At 52.8% G+C, this 21,923-nt stretch overlaps 1 protein-coding gene across 1 annotated transcript in view; it reads left to right on the plus strand.

Annotated features, from left to right (window-relative positions):
• The window catches only part of FCGBP (Fc gamma binding protein), a 39,140-nt gene extending 22,196 nt beyond the window's left edge, over positions 1-16,944 (plus strand). The window contains exons 10-19 of the mRNA XM_024132655.1: positions 1,930-2,267; positions 3,391-3,964; positions 4,294-4,910; positions 5,353-5,896; positions 6,989-7,560; positions 7,876-8,449; positions 9,564-9,763; positions 12,469-12,852; positions 16,377-16,648; positions 16,770-16,944. Coding sequence (XP_023988423.1) covers positions 1,930-2,267; positions 3,391-3,964; positions 4,294-4,910; positions 5,353-5,896; positions 6,989-7,560; positions 7,876-8,449; positions 9,564-9,763; positions 12,469-12,852; positions 16,377-16,648; positions 16,770-16,800 — 4,106 coding nt within the window. The 3' untranslated portion in view covers positions 16,801-16,944. The remainder of the gene's footprint in view (positions 1-1,929; positions 2,268-3,390; positions 3,965-4,293; positions 4,911-5,352; positions 5,897-6,988; positions 7,561-7,875; positions 8,450-9,563; positions 9,764-12,468; positions 12,853-16,376; positions 16,649-16,769) is intronic.
• Positions 16,945-21,923: the final 4,979 nt, after the last annotated feature.

Genomic DNA, 21,923 nt, shown 5'->3' on the forward strand with positions numbered 1-21,923 from the left:
CCATACGGTCTCGGTCACAACTACTCAACTCTGCCTTTGCAGCATGAAATCAGCTGTGGACTTTGTAAGTGAAGGGGTGTGGCTCCAATGAAATTTTATTTATAGAAACTGGCAGCTGGCAGTGTATAGTTTGCTGGCCACTGGTATGCGGGTTTAGGCTTAGGGTTTCAGGCACCATCCCCAAGGGGTAGAGGAGACTGGGACCCACAGGGACAGAAAGCAGAGTCCTGAGGTCTAAGGCAGAGACCCCACCAAAGCCAGGGTCTTGAATACAGGACCCACCTCAAGTGGAAGATCAGGATTTATAGGGACACACTCTCAGACAGGGGACACCTCTCAGGATTAAGTCTAAGCCACAAAGCCACCCCACAGGACTGACTTCTCGGGGTGGAGGGCAGAGAATAATTCCCTTATTCCTGAGGATAAAGGGATATACCTCCAGAATTGACTGAGATCTCAGGGCTGATGGGCAGGATATCAGGGACCCCCAGGGACCAGAGTATCTTGGTCAGAGTCTAACAGGAGACAGAAGCCAACACAGTAGCTTAAATAGGGAAAGTTTAATAGAATTCTTTGCTTGTAATAGGGATTGACTACTAAGGGATAAAAAGAACGCCGCCGAACACAGGAAGAGCAGATGTAGGGAGCAGCCCCTGCCCCCAAAGGTTACAGCAGAGCCCCTAAGGAAGGGAGGAATTGGGAAGACGGCCCCCACTCCAAGGCTGAGAGGCAGATCTCATTGGAGGGTGGCAGAGAGGTTGTGCAGGCTGAGCTGGAAGGTGGGAAAACCCCCACTGGGGTGCTGGCAAAACTCACTGGGAAGCCACCTGCCAGGGTGCCTGAGTGACTCGCTGGGAAACCAGCTGGGGCCAGTGAACCTCACCGAGTGGGTGTACCCCAGGCTGCTGGCCCTGCTTGCCACCAGGAGCCTGGAGAGCAAAGCCCACTGGAAGCAGAGCAGCCCCTTCCTCCCGCCGTGACCCTCCAGCGCCTTCTGCTGACAAAGCCTAACTTTATTGGTGGATTTGGAGCTAAGGGGCCGTCAACTGAAAACTGGCACAGGGGGAGAGAGAAGGAAGTTTTAAGGCTGGGGTCTTGGGCACAGGGGTTCCAAAAGCTGGGTTCACAGATTCAGTGGCCCTAGTAACAGCCTTGGACAAAGAGACCCTCGGAGGTAGGGCCTGAGAAATGAGATCCCCCAAGGCCAGGGTCTTAGGCACAGCAACCCCAGGGAGACAGAATCTTGCGCAGAGGGATTGCCAGGCTATGAGACTTAGATACAGGGACCCCGGGGTCAGGGTCTCAAATGGTGGGACCTCTGGGGTTAGTTTCTCACCAGAAAGTTCCTGCAGTACCTTGGTCTTTGGCACAGGGACCTCCAGGACCTGGGTCTCAGATGTGGTGGCCCCCAGGAGGCTGGGAGCTCAGGTGTGGGGGAACCCGTGCCCGAGGTCTTGGACAGAGAACCCTGGGCTGTGGATGTCCTCATGGATGCCCACAGGGCTGGCATCACAGACTCAGGGGCTCCTGTGTCTCTGGTCTCAGACCTCGGTCCTCTGGGGCTGAGATCTCAAGCAAGGGGACCCCAGAGCCTGGGTGTCAGATGTAGGGACCCTAGGACCTGTGTCTTGGCTGCAAGGACCTTGGGGCCTGGGTCTCAGACAACAAACAGCAGGGCCTGGGTCTCAGATGTGGGGACCTTTGACAGGGTCTTGGACACAGAGTTTCAGACGTGGAGGGGTGCCCGGGGCCTGGTCTCAGAAATGGCAGACTGTAGGGCCTGCATCTCAGATGGGAGGAACCTGGAGTCTGGTCTCACTCCCAGTTGCCCTTAGAGCCAGTATTCCTCACACAGACTGGGGCAGATGCTGGGAAGTAGCTGGCCGTATGCTTGGCCGCCCCCCAAGGTCCTCTCTCCTCTGCCCCCAGACCCGTGCCATGGTGTGACGTGCCAGCCACAGGAGACATGCCAGGAGAAGAATGGCCAGGGTGTGTGCGTGCCCAACTACGAGGCCACGTGTTGGCTGTGGGGTGACCCACACTACCACTCTTTCGATGGCTGGAACTTTGACTTCCAGGGCACTTGTAACTATGTGCTGGCATCAACCAGCTGCCCAGGGAGCAGTGCCCACGGCCTGACATCCTTCACTGTCACCACCAAGAATGAGAACCGGGGCAACCCCTCTGTGTCCTACGTGAGGCTGGTCACCGTGACCACCCTCAACACCAACATCTCCATCCACAGAGGCGAGACTGGCAAAGTCCGGGTAAGGATGACCCCTGAGCCCCCAGATAGGGTGGGAAGGGTCCTGCCAGCCACAGTTAGGAGCTCAGTGCTCACTCTCTTCACTTAGGCCTGAAACAAAATGGCAGCAAGAGCAATAATAATTACAAAAAAAAAATCACCCCTCTATTGGGAATTAAATGAGCCTAAGCCCTTTGTTAAGGGCTTTAACGTAGGACTTAAATTTTGCCTTTTTAGAATTTGCCTTTTTAGAGATCCGGGTTTGAATCCAGGCTCTCCTTATGAGCTGTGTGATGCTGGGCAAATGACTTGACTTGGTGGGCCTCAGTTTCCTCATCTGTGAAATGGGGATCATAGCAGGCCCTGCCCCACAGTGAGGTGATGCATGTAAAGTGCTCAGCTGAGGGTCTGACCCAGGTGAGCACCCTTGATTGTTTGTGAGGGAACAAATGAGAGGCCCAGAGCCTCCGACATGAAGAGAAATTGAGAGAGATGGAGAGAGAGAGAGAGATGGACTGCCCTTTCTGCCCAGAATAATGGAGATGCAGATTAATGGCAGCTCACAGGGAGAGAATGAGGTATGGAACGGAGCAGGCCCTCAATAAACGATGGTGAGTGAGTGGAAGAAATGCCCAGACACACAGAGATGCACAGGAGATGATGAGAGAGTGAGGCACTAGGTGAATGAGACCCAGAGAAAGAATGTCTCTCACACACACACACACACACACACACACACACACACAGATGCAGAGAGAGATAGTGCATAAGTGAGAGAGACACAGAGAAGGGAGGGGGCCCAGAGAGAGAGAGGCAAAGTGAGAGAAACTCATAGAGAATCCAGAGAGAGAGAGATAGGTCTAGATGTAGAAAGAGGGAGAGAAACAGAGAGAGAGAGATGAGGGAGGGAGACAAAGATCAAAAGAGAAACCCAGAAAAAGCAGCAGAGTGGGCTTTCATTCGCCAGGGCCTGGACTAGAGCAGATGTCCATAATGTTTGTCAAACGACTATATGACCAGCAGTCACGGGGAAGGCCTTGGCAGCTCCCAGCCACGGCAGGACGAGCGAGGGAGGCAGGGGGCCAGAGCCAGGCCTCGGCATCTCCAATGACCTGTGTTTGCCTCCCTTCCCCCTCTTCTCCCAGGTGAATGGCGTGCTGACGGCATTACCTGTCTCTGTGGCCAGTGGGCGGCTTTCAATCACCCAGGGTGCATCGAGAGCGGTGCTGGCCACCGACTTCGGGCTGCGGGTCAGCTATGACTGGGATTGGCGAGTGGAGGTGACGCTGCCCAGTAGCTATCACGGTGCGGTGTGTGGGCTCTGTGGGAACATGGACCGTAACCCCAGCAATGACCAAGCCTTCCCTAACGGCACGCTGGCTCTCTCCATACCCGTCTGGGGCGGCAGCTGGCGGGGTCCAGGCTGGGACCCACTGTGCTGGGATGAATGTCAGGGGTCCTGCCCGACATGCGCTGAGGACCGACTGGAGGAGTACAGGGGCCCCGGCTTCTGTGGACCCCTGGCCCCTGGCTCCGGAGGCCCCTTCGCTGCCTGCCATGCCCACGTGGCCCCTGATAGCTTCTTCAAGGGCTGCGTTCTGGATGTCTGCCTGGGCGGTGGGGCCAAGGACATACTTTGCCAGGCTCTGGCTGCCTATGCCGCTGCCTGCCAGGCTGCTGGGATTGTCATTAAGGACTGGAGGACGCAGGCCGGCTGCGGTGAGTGTTGGGGGACAGAGCAGAAGCTGGGGGCAGGGGTCCTGTCTCTTTGGGGCTGGTTTGGTTTCACTCCAGTCCTTCTGGGTCTGTTTGTTTGGTTTTTTCTCTCTGTCTCTGTTTTTGTTTTTGTCTCTCAGTCTCTTGGCGCTTGTCTCTGTGCCTCCCTTTGATTGTCTCTCATCCTCTCTCTCCCTGTCTCTGGGTCTTTTGTTGTCTCCTGCTCTGTCTCTCGTGGTCTCTGTCTGTCTCCTCCTACCCTATCCTCAGACCCCACCTCCTGACACCATTCTCTCCCTTTCTTTCCCTCCCGCTCCTTCATCCACCCACAGAGCTCTCCTGCCCAGAAAACAGCCACTACGAGCTCTGTGGCCCACCCTGCGCAGCCAGCTGCCCGTCTCCTGCACCCCCCACCGCCCCTGCCCCATGTGAGGGCCCCTGCACCGAGGGCTGCCATTGTGACTCAGGCTTCGTGTTGAGCGCCGACCGCTGCGTTCCCCTGGATGGTGGCTGCGGCTGCTGGGCCAACGGCACCTACCACGAGGCAGGCAGCGAGTTTTGGGCTGATGCCACCTGCTCCCAGCGGTGCCACTGCGGGCCTGGCGGTGGTTCACTGGTCTGCAAGCCTGCCAGCTGCGGGCTAGGTGAAGAGTGTGCCCTACTGCCCTCAGGCCAGCATGGCTGCCACCCTATCAGCACAGCTGAGTGTCAGGCCTGGGGTGACCCCCATTACATCACCCTGGATGGGCACCAATTCAACTTCCAAGGCACCTGCGAGTACCTGCTGAGTATGCCCTGCCACGGACCACCCCCGGGGGTACAGAACTTCACGGTCACTGTAGCCAATGAGCACCGGGGCAGCCAGGCCGTCAGTTACACCCGCACTGTCACCCTGCACATCTACGGCCACAGCTTCGCCCTCAGTGCCCGCTGGCCCCGACAGCTGCAGGTGAGGGGTCAGTGGGCCAGGCAAGAGCATGTGCCAGCCCTGGAGTTGCCTGGGACAGTTAGGGGGTCTGCCACTACTCTGATTGCCTTTCACAGGTTAACAGGGCAGATGGAGGGATCGAGAGTATAGGCCTTGGAGCTGGATGGCTTGGAGTAGTGGCTTCCCCATCTCTGAGCCTTAGTTTATTCCTCTGTAAAATGGGTCTAAGAACAGTACCTACTTCGGAGGGTAGTGTGAGGAGCCAGTGACATCGTGCCTATAGTCGCTCATTATTAGTACTACTATTATAATTACAAGGGGGGAGGTCACGTGCACAGGGACCTTACCCTCCACCCCCCCAACCCCCCCAACCCCCCCAACCCCCCGCCACTAGATAGTGGAGTCAGGAGTCGAACCTGTGCCTGCGAAGTTCACTACCCCCACTCCCACCCCGACCCTGTAGGTGGACGGCAAGCTGGTGGCGCTGCCCTTCCAGCTGGACTCGCGCCTGCGCGCACACCTGAGCGGCGCCGACGTGGTGGTGACCACGGCCACGGCGATCTCGCTGGCTTTCGACGGAGACAACAACGTGCGCCTGCGCGTGCCGGCGGCGTACGCGGGCGCCCTTTGTGGCCTGTGCGGGAACTACAACCAGAATCCCAAAGACGACCTGAATGCGGTGGGCGGGAACCCGGCTGGCTGGCGAGTGGGCGGCGCCGAGGGCTGCGGAGAGTGCGTGCCCGGGCCGTGCCCGCAGCCCTGCACGCAGGAGCAGCAGGAACCCTTCGGCGGCCCGGACGCCTGCGGCGTGATCTCTGACCCCGACGGCCCGCTGGCTCCTTGCCACAGCCGCGTGCTGCCCACGCAGTACTTCCAGGCCTGCTTGCTGGACGCCTGCCAGGCTCAGGGCCATCCGGGAGGCCTCTGCCCTGCCGTGGCCGCCTATGTGGCAGCCTGCCAGGCCGCTGGGGCCCAGCTCGGCGAGTGGAGGCGGCCGGACTTCTGTCGTGAGTACTGATCCATGCATGGGCCGCATAGAAGGAGTCTCCCCTCCTCCCCCCTTCCCAGGGCTCTAAGACAAGAGCCTTCTCCTCGGTGGGGCTTAGGCACCACCCTGCCTCCCCTTAGCCCAGATATCTCCTGTGAAAGAAACACCTTGGCGTTCACACACTGAAATATACCAGGTCACATACTGCAGTGGTAGAGACTCAGATACACGTGGTTGGAAACCCTGCGTCCAGTACCCTCTCAGGATTCATGCGCTCAGATAGACTGGGGTGGCTGACCCTGTCCAAGCTACACAGCTAGATAACACCTGGTCAGGTAGATTCTCTCAGCTACCCCTGGTCAGAGAGACCTAGAGAGTTACACCTGGTCAGATGCCCCTAGACGGTTTTAAACAGGGAAATACACAGGGTCGGATAGAACTGGTCCCATAACCTCAGACAGAGACTCCTCTGGTTAGAGACACTTGATCACATTTACACTGAGACACACTTAGGCAGATAATACTCATGTAGAATCAGGACCCTGACATAGCCCCAGGCAGATACATACAGATTCATGGTCAGATAGTCCTGGGCAGTTTCCCTCAGACAGATCTCCTGGTCAGGTTTATGCTGTCAGCTTCACCCAATCCACATACATGTGGTCAGAGCCACACACTGACAGACCCTGTCGTCGAGACAGTGAGAGGCTCCAGGTCAGACATTGACAGTCAGGCATTCTCGTGTGGATTCATACCCCAAGGTACATCTGGGCCCACACCCCGGCCAGATTCACACTCTGAGATACAGTTGGTTCCTGCGTATCTTGGTCAGATATATGGGGTTGGATTCACCCAGTCAGATCGACTCGATCTTTAGAAACACTTGATCCGGTTGACACACTACCTGGGCAGAGAGACCCCAGATCCCCACGCTGAATCCCCCCGTTAGATGTAGAGGATCAAACACCCTGCTCAGATCCCCGGACAGATTCACTCACGAAATGTGCTCAGGCAGAACATACAGATTTACCTGGGCAGGTTCTCCCGCTCTGTGCCTCCCCTGTGTCCCTCCCTCGTGCCTGCCTGGCTCATTCCCCTCTTGTCCCCACAGCCTTCCAGTGCCCAGCCCACAGTCACTACAAGCTCTGTGGTGACTCCTGCCCTGTGAGCTGCCCGAGCCTCTCAGCGCCCGAGGGCTGCGAATCCACCTGCCGGGAGGGCTGTGTCTGCGACGCTGGCTTTGTGCTTAGTGGAGACACCTGCGTGCCTGTGGGCCAGTGCGGCTGCCTCCACGAGGGCCGCTACTACCCGCTGGGCGAGGACTTCTACCCGGGTCCTGAGTGTGAGCGGCACTGCGAGTGTGGGTCGGGCGGCCAGGTCAGCTGCCAGGAGGGCGCGGCCTGCGGGCCCTATGAGGAGTGCCGGTTACAGGACGGTGTCCAGGCCTGTCGCCCTACAGGCTGTGGCCGCTGCCTGGCCAGCGGGGGCGTCCACTACATTACCCTCGACGGCCGTGCCTATGACCTGCATGGCTCCTGCTCCTATATCTTGGCCCAGGTCTGCCACCCACAGCCTGGGGACGAGGACTTTACCATTGTGCTTGAGAAGAATGCGGCTGGAGATCCCCAGCGTCTGGTGGTTACTGTGGCTGGCCAGGTTGTGGGCCTGGCTCGAGGGCCACAGGTAAGTGGACGTGGCCTTGCCCTGGGGGTCTGAGGGCAACCTGGCCTCACCTTGGGGGCTCTGAGGGGGACAGGGCCCACCCTGGGGGTTTTGAGCAAGATATGACCCCGCCCCACGGGGAACTGAACGAGACACAGCCCTGCCCTGGGGTCTCTGAGGGGGACACGACCCTGCCCTGGGAAGTCTGGGGGGGACATGGCCCCACCCCAGTGTGACTGAGAGAGAGACAGCTGCATCCTGGGAGTCTGAGGGAACTGCCTTACCTGCCTTACCTGTGCTTCTATGAGTCCCTGACGCACCTGACCCTCCATCCAGGTCACTGTGGACGGTGAGGCCGTAGCGCTGCCTGTGGCTGTGGGCCACGTGCGGGTGACCGCCGAGGGCCGGAACATGATTCTGCAGACCACCAACCATCTGCGTCTTCTCTTTGACGGCGATGCCTACGTCCTCATATCCATCCCTAGCCCCTTCCGTGACCGGCTTTGTGGCCTCTGTGGGAACTTCAACGGCAACTGGAATGATGACTTTGTCCTGCCCAGTGGCGCCATGGCCCCCAGCGTGGATGCCTTTGGTGCCGCATGGCGGGCACCCGGCTCCTCCCAGGGCTGTGGCGAGGGCTGCGGGCCCCAGGGCTGCCCCGTGTGCTCAGCAGAGGAGACGGCGCCGCATGAGAGCCTTGAGGCCTGCGGGCGGCTCCGGGATGTCAAGGGCCCCTTCTCGGCCTGCCATGCGGCTCTGAGCCCCTCTGAGTACTTCCGCCAGTGCGTGTATGACCTCTGTGCCCAGAAGGGCAACAGTGCCTCCCTCTGCCGCAGCCTGTCAGCCTACACAGCGGCCTGCCAGGCAGCTGGCGTGGCCGTGAAGCCCTGGAGGACAGACAGCTTCTGCCGTGAGTGTCCGTGGGCCCCTGGGAGGACTTCAGCCCAGGCTTGGGGGCACCCTCTGGCCTGCTCCCTGTCCTGTCTGCATCTCAGGAGCGGTCCACAGCTCCTCCCACAGCACACCCTGCTGGCTTCCCTCCTGCCTGGCTGACTGGCCCTTCTCAGACTCCTTTCAGGGACCCGCTCTCCTGAGACCTCAGATACAGTTCTTCTCAAGGCCCATCCTGAACCTTTTTTGTGGTGACCTTGGAGGGTGGGTCGGGCAGGTCAGAAGCTCACACAATAAAGCCTGAGTCTGTGGCTCACCCAGTTCCTCCAGGATGGGACCATAGCCCCTCAGATCCTTTAGGACACGGCTGCAGCTCCCTCAGACTCCCAGCCCAAGACTGTACCTCTTAGATACCCCCAGTTAGGGCTTATCAGTTTCCTTCAACCCCCCAGGACAGGGCCATGTCTCCTTGGACTCTCTTGGACAAGGCAGTGGCCACTCATGCCCCCAGGGCAGGGCTGTGTCTCCTTCATTCTCCTCAGGGTAGGACCTACTTCCAGGCCCATACCTACCCTTATAGCCTTAGATTTGTCCTCAGTGCTGGCGGTAGACACTGTCTGTCTCCATGTCTGACCTCTCTTCTGACTGCCAGCCTCATGGGTCCAGTGACCTCCCGGACACTTTCCTCTTGGTATCCTCAGGATCCCTCACGCACCTCCTATGTACCTATATGACATCAGCATTTCACCCCAAACCTGATCCTCCTATTCCTTGATCCTGGTCCTCATCTCGGGGCAGCCACACCATCCACCAATTGCTTAGCCAGAGCCCAGACCCTCACTCTGGTTGCTTCCCCTGGATTCTCACAGCTCCCAACCTGGCCCTGACCCTTCTGCCTGTGCTTCCCGCATCCTGGCCCTGACCTTCTGTCTGTATTTCCCCAATGCAGCCCTGATCACACTGGGCCATCACTATCTGTCCCACTGACACGAGCTCCATAGGGCAGGGCCTGGAGCTGTCTTCATTGCTGTGTCCCCAGCACCGGCAGCCCAGGGCTGGGTGTACAGTAGGCCCCATTCATTATTCAGTGGCCGTGTGTAGGCGTGACCCCACCCTGCCTTCTCTCTCCGCAGCGCTCCAGTGCCCTGCCCACAGCCACTACTCCATCTGCATGCGCTCCTGCCAGGGCTCCTGTGCGGCCCTCTCTGGCCTCACGGGCTGCACCACCCGCTGCTTTGAGGGCTGTGAGTGTGATGACCGCTTCCTGCTGTCCCAGGGTGTCTGCATCCCTGTCCAAGACTGCGGCTGCACCCATGATGGCCGATACTTGCCGGTAAGCAGGAGCTTGAGATGGGCAGGGAGGGTGGAGGAGCTTTAGGGGGACTCAGAGGTTCTGTGCTGACCCCCTCGAGGATGGGGACAGAGAGGCTGCCACCACTTCCCTGCTGTGTGACTCAATGTTAGTAACGTCCCTGTATTAGTTTTCTGTGGCTGCTGTGACGAATGACCCCAACTCGGTGCCTTAAAACAAGAGAAATGTATTCTCTCACAGTTCTGGAGACCAGAAGACAGAAATCAGGATAACTGGGGCAAGATGTCGGCAGGGCGGCACTCCCTCCAGAGGCTCTAGGGGGAAACCTGTTCCTTGCCTCTCCCAGCTTTTGGTGCCTGCAGGCATTCCTTGGCTTATGGCCACATCACTCCAATTTCTGCTTCCATGTCGCATGTCCCCTCCTCTTCTGTATGTGTCATAAAATTTCCCTCTGGCTCCTTCTTACAAGGATACGCTTGATTGTATTTAAGGCCCACCCAGGATAATTTCAACATCTCAAGATTCTTAATCACAACTGCAAACACCCTTTTTCCATATAAGGTAACATCTACTGGGTCTAGGACCTGATGTCTTTGGGGTGGCCATTATCGGGCCTACTACAGTCTCCTTCCTGAGCCTCATTTTCTCCATCTGTAAAATGGGGTTAATCATCATCCTTGCACCATAGGTGTCGGAGGAATCGGGGGTGATTGTGCTTGAAAGGCACCCACTGAGCACTGGGCCTCACCCTCCATGTTCATCACACTCAGTAAAAATAATAGTAATTTACAGCAGCACAGCTACAGTCATTTAATAATGGGAATCGAAAGTTAATAGTTGATTTACTTTTGTGATTGATATTTTTTGAGCTCTTACTATGCACCAAGTTTGTTATAGACGTCATTTGATAGTCACAGCAATTCTACGAGACACGTACTATTGTTATTTTCCCCATTTTATGGATGACAAAGAGAAGTCAGCCCAAGGCTACCCGTTAGCAAGTGGGGAGTATGGGATGCACACCCCAGCAGCCTGGGCTCACCTTCTGAACTACTAGGCTGTCCTGCTTCTTCAAAAGCATATTTATCAAATAAAGGAAAGATGGATTACCACATCCCTTCCCCGTTCCTCCCAGTTTTATTAACGGCAGAAAGGTAGGCTAGAGTGTCTAGAAGTGCAGGACTTCTGCGGAAGAAGATGCCAAACTCCTCCTACTCCTTCCTTCAGGCCTCACCACCTACAGGAAGCCCTCTCTGATCCCCTAGGCTGGGTTAGGCTCCTCCTCTGGACTCCCACAGAACCCTGTGCTTCCCCATGCCAGCCTTGACCGCTCTGCCCGTGCTAGAAGGTTTCTTGGATTTGTGGGTCTGATATTCAGGGGAGAGGTCTGGGCTGGAGACATAAATGTGGGAGTCATCAGTATAGAGATGGTAATTTTTTTTAATTAAATGTATTCATTTTGTTGAAAGTTCTCAAACTTTTATTTTTAAATAATTCAAATTTAAGAAAAATTGCAAGAATAGTACAAAGAACTCCTGCCTACCCTTTACTCAGGTACTTTGAATGTTGACCTTTTTTGCCACTTTATCATCCCCTCTCTCTCTCTCCATATATATATATATATATATATATATATATATATATATACATATATATATATATATACACATATGTTTGTATGCATACACACATACTGCTTTTTCTGCACCATTTGAGAGTATGATGCAGACATAGTACCCCTTTACCCCTAAATACTTGTGCAAGGATTTCTTAAAAATAAAAAAACTCATTTGATCTGACCACAATACAATTCAAAGTCAGAAAATTAATACGGACTCGATACTGTTATCTAACCTAAAGGTTTTATTTGAATTTCATCTGTTGTCCCAATAATGGTCTCTATAACAATTACCCCCACCCGACCCACACCCTGGGCCAGGGTGCAGCTGAGGATCAGACACTGCTTTTAGTCTTCATGAGATTTGGTGAGATCACCAGGTAGTAAATGGTAGACAGAGAAAGAATAGGTCTGAGGATTAAGCCCTGGGCAGGATAGTGTTCAGGATTTGGGAGATGAGGAGGAACTTGAAAATGCAGTGAAGAAAGAACAGCCAGTCAGACAGCAGAAAACCAGGAGAAAGTCCATTTCCTGGAATTGGGTTTCCAGAGCCCTCTGTTCTAGGCTGGGGGTACCAGGACTCTGGAATATCTCCAGTGCCCACTCCTACTTGTATCAGTTAGCTTTTGCTGGGTTGCAAACCACCCCCAAAACATAGTGGCTTAAAACAACGGTTTGTTTAGTTCACAATTCTGCAGCTCTGCAGTTTGGGCTGGGATCAGCAGGGCAGTTCTTCTGCCATCCCCTGGGCTCACTCATACATCTGTGGTCCCCCAGTGGGTCAGCTGAGGGCTGGCTGTCTCTCTTCCACGGGGTCTCTCATACTCAGGCCGGCTAGCCCGTGGTGTCCGGGAAGGGTTCTGAGAAAGAGGAAACCAGTAAGGTCTCTTGAGGTCCAGGCTTGAATCTGGCACAGCGTTGCTTCTGCATTGTAATAACCAAGGCATAGTCTTAAGGCCAGCCCAGATTCGTGAGGAAGGGGAAATAAACTCCATTTCTTAATGGGAGCTACTGCAAAGTCACTCTGCATGGATCCAGAGAGTTGAAGGGTTGTGTCTGTTTTTGCAGTCCACCACACAACTATAACCTGGCCCCTTTCTGTGCACAGGTGAACTCCTCCCTGCTGACCTCAGACTGCAGCGAGCACTGTTCCTGCTCCTCAAGCACCGGCCTGACGTGCCAGGCGGCCAGCTGTCCGCTAGGCCGCGTATGCGAGGTCCAGGCTGGGGCCCGGGACTGCTGGGTATCCCATGGCCTCTGTTCCCTCTCTGTGGATGCCAACCTCACCACCTTCGATGGGGCCCGCAGTGCCATCAGCTCCCCCGGCATCTACGAGCTCTCTTTCCGCTGCCCAGGACTACAGGAGACCGTCCCGTGGTACCGTGTGGTCGCTGATGTCTGGCCCTGCAATGGCAAAGCTGAAGTTCTAGGCCGGGTTCACATCTTCTTCCAGGATGGACTGGTGACTGTGACCCGAAACAAGGGCGTGTGGGTAAGCCTGGACACAGGGGGCATGTCTCTCCCGGGCTTTGTTCTTCCTGTTGCAGTGTCGCTACATTCCTGGCAGCCCATCTGTCTTGCTGTCTGTTTTCTTTACAGATCTCTGCAGTTTGCTTCTCTGGATTTGTATTTGTGTCAATACTTCAAACTTAGTCCCTCTATTCTGGCTGAGCTCTTGAAGAGCAAAAACACATTCAAGTAACTTACTAGTTTTGATTTTAGTGTTAATCAAGACTCTGTTGGTTGCAAGTGACAGAAAACCAAATTCAGAGTGCCTTGAGTAAAAATGAATTGATTGAGGGCTTCCCTGGTGGCGCAGTGGTTGAGAATCCGCCTGCCGGTTCAGGGGACATGGGTTCGTGCCCCGGTCCGGGAGGATCCCACATGCCGCGGAGCGGCTGGGCCCGTGAGCCACGGCCGCTGGGCCTGCGCGTCCGGAGCCTGTGCTCCGCAGCAGGAGAAGCCACAATAGTGAGAGGCCCGCGTACCGCAAAAAAAAAAGAAAAAAAAAAAGAATTGATTGGCCCACATAACTAGAAATCCAGGGACAGAGCCTCAGGAGTGGCTGGATCCAGGTGCCTGGCAGTGTCATCGGGATTTGTACCTCTGTGTTTTAGACTTGCTGTCCACCAAATCAGCTTCATTCTCAGTGACTCCCCACAACATACTCATGAGACAGGGACTATTATTATCCGCATTTTACACAGAGGGGAAACTAGGGCCCCAAAAGGTGACATCATTTACTCAAGTCACTCAGAGAGTACCTGGGAGATCCAGGCTTTGAACCCACCGGCACCCAGGCTCTGAACCACTTTGATGGGAATGGAGTGTGGTGGTGACTGTGTGGATACAAGGGACCTAGATGGCCTCCAGGTGCAGTGCTCAGTGGAAACGTCCTTTGGACTCTATTATCAATTCCAGGCCACTTGACCCTTCCCTCAGCCGTCTTTCAGCTTGCTCTTAGGGCCCCCTCAGGCCTGTCATTGTTTGCCTCATGAGTCCATTCCAGCCCCAGTGGGTTCTCCCTTCTGCCCCTTGACTTCTGTTGACTTAACCACTGCCTTGCATTTGCCAAACCCCACAGTTCTCACCACCCCAATTCCAAATTTCTAGAGAGAATCTGGCCGAACTGAGGGCTGATGCTGACTCAGAGTCTAATCAGCCGTGGCCCAAGTAATAGAGCCTAAGACCCAAACACAGATGTCAGGCTGCCCTAAAGTTCCCATGTCTCTGTTCCTATGACCTGTTCATTGATTGCAGAGACATCCACTGGTGTCTCCTGGGTCTAGTGGGGTGATAAAGCCAGTGCTCCACACACTCTCCCCCAATGAATGGTCTGTCTACATCCCTCCACCAATGCATCGAGATGGTCCACGACTCAGCCCTGCTGAAAGCAGGGAAGCTTGAGTTCTCTTGTTAGGGTAATCTGGACCAGTCACTCTTTTTCTCTGGCCCTCTGGTTGATCCATAATTCAGGTGAACAGACCCCTACTCTTGACCTTCCCTTGCTCCTCTATCAAGAAACGATTCTCTACACAGCAGATGTTCTAGAAATGTGAATCAGACCAGGGCATTCTGCTGCTTAAAACTCTACAGTGACTTCCCAGAACAACATTCCAAACTCAAGCCACCTCCCTTCCATGGCCTTGTGTGATCGGACTGCTGCCAGCCTCACCAACCTCATTTCCTACAGCTCCTTCCCTCATTGGCTGTGCTGATAATAGGCCAAGCTGGCCTTTATTCTATTCATACAGCAGAGCAAGCTCGTTCCCACCTCGGGGCCTTTGCATTCGCTGTTCCCACTGCTGCAATGCAAATTTTCTAAGAGTTGGGTCCTTCTCATCCTTCAGACCTCAGTTCTGGCATTGCTTCTACAGAGAGGCCTTTCCCAACTACCTATGGAAGCTCTGACTCCATCCCAGTCTCAGTGCTGTTAACTCTGTTTTATTTCCTTCAAGTGCTTATCACTGTCTGAGGTTATCCATTATTTCTTTGTGTTTGTTGCCTTTCTCCATTACTAGAATATAATCCTCAGATGGGCAGGGATCCTGTTAATCTTGATCATCACTTTGTCACCAGTACCCAGATCAGGGCCTGGCACCAAGAGGGTACCCAGGAAAAGTTTGGTTTTGTGAATACATTCATCCCTGTTCCCTCCGCACCAGGCCATGTGCTGGGTAACACAGATAACTCAGACCCAGTTCTTATATCGTCGAAGCTTGCAGCCAGGTGAAACTTTCCATCCATCTCTCCAGCTATCCTTCACTGCATCCATCCCTCCTTCTTCTCTCCTCCTTCCACCTCTCTTTGCTTTTTCCCTTTCTTCCTCCCCCTCCCCTCCCTCCATTCCTTCCTTCCATCCATCCATTTATTCACCCACCCATCCATCCACCTTTTCAGACCTATCTACCTATCTTTCCAGTCTATCTACCCAACTCTCCAATCATCTGGCAGAGGAAGAGTCACATAAAAAAGCATTTAGAAAAAAAGAACTTTTCTTTGAAACAAGGCTTGCTAGGGAATCTAACTTTAGAAGGGTTAACTCATCGAAGAAAACAGACAACAGGACTTCCCTGGTGGCACAGTGGTTAAGAATCCGCCTGCCGACGCTGGGGACACGGGTTCAAGCCCTGGTACGGGAAGATCCCACATGCTGCAGAGCAACTAAGCCCGTGTGCCACAACTACTGAGCCTGCGCTCTAGAGCCCGCGAGCCACAACTACTGAGCTCGCGCGCCACAACTACTGAAGCCCATGCAGCTAGAGCCTGTGCTCTGCAACAAGAGAAGCCACCGCGATGAGAAGCCCGTGCACCACAACGAAGAGTAGCCCCCACTCGCCCCAACTAGAGAAAGCCCGCGTGCAGCAATGAAGACCCAACGCAGCCATAAGTAAATAGATAGATAGATAAATTTATTTTTTTAAAAAACCAACAGACAACAGTTATTTAAAGGGAAAAACTCACCAGGTTACCAAGGTTACTGAGTCCATAGCCAGTGATGAAGAAATAGTCATTTTCTCACATGATTATTATACTTGCTAGGTCATTACTTGTCTTCAGACATCAGCATTGAAAAAATAAGGGATGAAGTTGCCTTGTTAGGGAACCAGTAACTTACAGGACATGCTCAAGTGTTCTTTTCTTTTGAAAACTAGAATCAGACAGGATGATGCTGGGGTTTGACTGATTGTTTGTTTATCTATCTGGTACAGGTGCCTCCCCCCAACCCCGGCCGCCCTTGGAATGTTGTGTGCACGCCTGCTTATGCATCGATCCATCTGTTCATCCATCCACTCTCTGTCCTTCTATCCATCCATCTACATCTCCAAGTACCTTAGGTTTCCACCTCTCCATTTGGTGCGTTCATCCAGGTCTTCATCTCTTTCAGAATCCGCCTCTCTGCTTTTACTCCTTGAACTTGTTGTCTCCCTTGGGCTCTCCATCCTAGTAACACCCCAGCTCTCCTGTGGTTCCAGCCTCACCTCTGTGTTTCACCCACCCTCCCCCAACCACCAGGTGAATGGTCTCCAAGTGGATCTCCCAGCTGAGGTGTTAACGTCTGTGTCCGTGAGTCGGAATCCTGATGGCTCCGTGCTAGTCCAGCAGAAGGCAGGGGTTCGGGTGCAGCTTGGCACCGACGGGCAGCTGGCTGTGGTGGTCAGCGATGACCACGCTGGGACGCTGTGTGGGGCCTGCGGAAACTTTGACACGGACCAGACCAATGATGGGCGTGACTCCCAGAAGGAGGCAACACTGGAGAACTGGAGAGCACAGGACTTCTCCCAATGGTGAGGAATGTAGCGTGGAAGCCAGGCTACTTGGAGCAGGGGCACCTGGGTCCTCGTGGGAAGGGGGCAGTCGGGGTGGGTGCTCAGTCTACAAAAAGTGCTAAGTGTCTGTCTCTTGCAGTCAGGACCGATCAGTCATCCACTGGGAATGAGGACTTCAGGACCCGAACCCCCTGGAGGCTGCAATAATTGAAGGATGCACTCTGTCACTGTATGTCCCTCATCCACTCTACCCCTCTGCTGAGCCACTGAGGCCAACCGTGAAAGCATTGAATAAATATCTTAAGCTAAGCTGCGTACCAGTGTGCCTGTCTTATGTCTTCTCATCCCCGACTTTCCTTCCTGCACAGCAGGTGTCAGATGCCTGGGGCATCTGGCACATGATGAATATTTGTTGGCAGGTGAGGGGATGGCTGGATGGAGATAGATGGGTAGATTGGGAATAAGATAGGTGGGGAAATGGGAAAATGGAGAAATGGAGGATTAGAAAAATGGATGGATGAGAAGACGAATAATTGGAGGGAAGAAGTAGAAAATGAAAAGAAAGATCAATAGATTCTGACTTTATCATTTATAACCCTGGCACGTTAATGTCTCTGTCATCCGGTTTCCTCATACGTTTTAGTCCACTCAGGTTGCTGTAACAGAATACCATAAAATGGATGGCTTATAAACAACAGAAGTTTAAATTTCTCACCGTTCTGGGGGCTGGGAAGTCCGAGAACAAGGCACCAGCAGATTCAGTGTCTGGTAAGAGCCTGCTTTCTGGTTCATAGGTGGCTATCTCATGCGCCCTTGGTGGAAGGACAAGGGTATTCTCTGGGCCTCTTTTATAAAGGCACTAATCTCATTCATGAAGGCTCCACCCTTACGACCTATCACTTCCCAAAGTCCCCACCTCCAAATATTATCACATTGGAGATAGGTTCCGACACATGAATTTTGAGGGGACACAAACATTCGGCCAAAAGCATCATATTTAAAGTAGAGCTAAGGATGGGACTTCCCTGGTGGTCCAGTGATTAAGACTGCACTCCCAAAGCAGCGGGCCCGGGTTTGATCCCTGGTCAGGAAACTAGATCCCGCATGCCACAACTAAGAGCCTGCATGCTGCAACTAAAGATCCTGCATGCCGCAACTAAAGATCCTGCGTGCCGCAACTAAAGATCCTGCGTGCCACAACTAAGAGCCAGTGCAGCCAAATAAATAAATATTTTTTAAAAATAATAAAGTAGAGCTAAGGGTAGTACCTACCTCTCAGATTTGGAGCAAGGATTTAATGTCTTCATCCAAACTACAAGTCAAGAATTGAAGTCTCTCTTCCCTTTGAAACCTGTCTCGTGCCCTGCCTGTAGTGGTCTTCCCCACCTCAGTGGATAGCACTACCAACCCTCAGTCTAGCAGCCAGAAAATGGGGAATTGTTCTTGCTTCTTCCCTCCCCTTTGCCATCTATTCAGTTCATCAACAAATCTTTTTGGATGGTATCAAAACACACCTGAAATCTGTCTGTCTTTCTTATTGTGCCCACTGTCACCACCATCCTCACTCATGTCAACAACAGCCTACCATCTGCTCTTCCCTGCCTGTAATTCATCCTCACAGCCACTAGATGACTCTCTTTCACATATAAATAGGACCACTGGCTATAAATTTATCTTGCCATAAAATCAAATTCCTTCACCTTGTCCTACAAGGCCCCTGTTAACCTCTTCTGACTCCTCTATCACTGTCCTTCCCGCTAACTACGATTTGGGAACCTGATCTTTCAGGGTATTGAACATGCCAAAAATTTTCACTTCATTCGTTTGCGAAAAGCTGTCATCACATGACTAGATGCTTCTCATCCTTCAAATGTCCACTTAATGTTGCTACCTTAGAGAGGGCTTCCACAGCCACCTCACTTAAAGTGATTTCCTCTTCCTTTCCGTCCTTAACCTGTGGGGTCTGATGCAACTCCGGGTAGTTAGTGTCCTAATTGAATTAAATTATAGGTCAGCAGGTGGAGTCTGCGGAGAACTGGAGAATTGCTTGGTGTGGAGATACATTTGGTGTCAGAAGTGAAGTGTGTGAGCACAAAAACAGTTTTCTTTTACGGCATAGGAGGTAACAGGTGCCGTTGCCTGGTAGATACGGGGATAGGAGGATACTGCAGTTCTCTTATGATTGCTTGTATGTTCTCATTCAAGTGGGAAGCAAGGTCATCAGCTAAGAGTAAGAAAGAAAGTAAGTTTTGAGGTCTGATGAGAAGAGAGAGCGTAAAATAATCCTTCAAGAAAATGAGTCCAACTGCTTTGGAAAACAGTGTGTCCGTTTCTTAAAAAGGTAAACATACTCTGATCACGTGACTCAGCCATTTGCCTCCTGGGACTCTTCTCAAGAAAAATGAAAGCATTTGTCCACACCAGTACTTGTAAGTGAATGGTTATAGCAGCATTAATAACCTGCACACTGGAAACATCTCGAATGCTCGACAGGTGAACAGACAAACGAAATGTGGTATAGCCATACGATGAATCCTCAGCAATGAAAAGGAACCAACTACTGATACATGCAACCATTTGGAACATGATGCTAAGTGACAAAAGCCAGATGCAGAAGGCTACATATTGTATGGTTTTATTTGTATGAAATGGAATGATGGATCTGTTCTGAAACTGGATTGCGGTGATGGGAGCACAGCTGTATACATTTACTGAAATGTGTGGACCTATACACTTAAAATAGGTGGATTTTATGGTATGTAAATTATGCCTTAATCAGGCATTTTTAAATGAGCATATTACCCATACTATTAAGAAAAAAAAGGAAATGAGAGAATGAATTAATTAAGGACATGTGATAGGATGGCTGGGTCGCATTAGGGCCCACTTGGGTTTGTGGTCATGAATCCGAAGTGAGACCAGCCAGAGTGGGTGTGGGTTTTTCTCCATCCATATTCAGCTTCCAGTGAGCAGGTGCGGAGGAGGTGGAGAATGGACTCAGTTGGGTGCAAAAGATAAAGTTAGAAGTTTGAGGGTGTGAACAAAGGAGAGAACACTGGATGAGGAATCAGGCTGGGTGGTGAGGGTACTGTGGTCACAAGGGGGTGAGGGGCAGGGAAAAGGAGGTCAGCTTATGGGGGTGAAGGATCCTCGGAGCAATAGGTTTAGAGGGAGTGAGCTGGAAAGACAGGAGGTGATCGGCAGACAGTGAGATGCATGGAACTGAGACTCTGCAGGGGCTGTGGTTTTGGAGTTGCCACTGTATGGGGGTGGGCTTTTCTCCCCCACTGGCCTGGGATCTCGGGGCTGCCACGGTCACCATTGTGTCCCCAGCACAAAGTCTAAGTGTGGGAAGGAAGTGTTGGGTGGAGGACGAGATCGCTAGAAAAGAGGACGTCAAGGCATCGAGAGGCCAGAACGGTTAAAGGTTCATCTACCTGAATTTGGAAATCACCAAGAATTATGAGAGGAGCAGCTTGTGTGGCAGTGAGCCTGGAGCTAAAAAGATGCAATGAGGTGCAGTGACTTGGGAGTTGATAAAGCTGGTTACAAGAAATGGAGCAGGTGCTGTGTATAAACTTCAAAGTTAGGGGCTTAGAGAAGAGGCAGAGAATGGTTTAGAAGCAGCGACGAGGAGCACGGAGGAGCTTATGCTATCTACAGGCCCAGGGGGCATGAAGGCTGAGGGAGAGAAAACAGCCTCTGCTTAGAAGGGCTGCATGGAAAAGCATGTCTTCATGGGAGAGCTAGGTTGTGGTCAGAGCAGCAAGATAAAAGGAAGGTTCAGAGGACATGGGGGACATCCGATAAAGCCCTCAGTGCTTCCTCCATCCCAGCCCTGACCATTCTGCCTGTACTTCCCCCATTCTGGCCCTGACCCCTCTGGGCTGCCACTGTCTGAGGACCAGGGGACTGGAAGCTCCAGGAAGCCTGGACTCTTTCAGTCACCATTGTGCCCCCAGCACAAAACCAGAAGGCACCCCCTAATTACTCACTGGTAGTGGCCATTTCAGGTTGCAAGTTGGCAGGTGAAATACCTCAGACCCAGGAGATGGTGCCAGGATTCCAGAATACAGTCTGCACTGTACGCTGAGGATTTTCATCCTTTAGAAAAAAAACATTTTTAATTGGAAGGCAAACAGTAAAATCCATCAGTAGTAGGTAACATCACCCTGAATTGGAGCCATTTGAATTATTACATAGCTCCTGGAGATCCAGCATAGACTCAGCAGATTTTCCATCTTAATATGTAAACAAATTTTCAGGAATGTTTCTGAGACCCTTCACAGAGAACTCAAGATAGCATAGGTTCATTCGTTCCTTCAACAAACATTTACTGAGCACCCACTCTGTGCCAGGCCCTGTTCTGGGTACAAAGTGATACAACAATGAACAGAACAGACCAGTGGATTCTCCTGGAGGTTGTTAGTAACTTCTCATAGTAGCACTTGTTTTGCTTTGTGGAATGAATATGAGGATGAATATTCAAATTATAAAATTAGCAAAAAATTCTCGATATTTACGCAGAATCTTCTCCCTCCTCCCTCCTTCCTCTGCCTGCATCCTGATCTAGTCCATCCTGTCTCCTACCTGATCCACTGCAGCAGGCCTCTCCTTGGTCTTCTTGCTCTGACCCTGCTCCTTCACTCTGTTTCCCACATGCAGCCAGAGTAACCCAAGTCAGATCATATCCCTTCTCTGTTCAGGACCCTCCATCTCATTCAGAGTAAAAGTCAAAGTTCTCACCCCAAGGTCCCACATAATTTGCCTTGTTAACCTCCCTGCCCTCATCTCCTCCCACTCTCCCCTCCTCACTCTGTCTCGACCACATTCCTCAGTGTTTCTGCAACCCTCCTTACTTTTCCTGCCTCAGGGCCTTTGCACCTAAAATCCTAGCTGCCTGGAACTTTCTTCCTCCAGATAGGAGCATGCCTCACTCCTTACCGGATGTGGCTTCTCTGGTGGCACAGTGTTTGCGAATCCGCCTGCCAGTGCAGGGAACACGGGTTCGAGCCCTGGTCCAGGAAGATCCCACATGCCGTGGAGCAACTAAGCCCGTGCGCCACAACTACTGAGCCTGCGCTCTAGAGCCCGTGAGCCACAGCTACTGAGCCCGTGCGCCACAACTACTGAGCCCCTGTGCCACAACTCCTGAAGCCCACGCGCCTAGAGCCCGTGCTTCGCAGCAAGAGAAGCCACCGCAATGAGTAGCCCCCGCTCACCGCAACTAGAGAAAGCCTGCGCACAGCAACCAAGACCCAATGCAGCCAAAAATTAATTAATTAATTTTTAA

This window comes from Physeter macrocephalus, unplaced genomic scaffold, assembly GCF_002837175.3.
Source record: "Physeter macrocephalus isolate SW-GA unplaced genomic scaffold, ASM283717v5 random_194, whole genome shotgun sequence".
NCBI lineage: Eukaryota > Metazoa > Chordata > Mammalia > Artiodactyla > Physeteridae > Physeter > Physeter macrocephalus.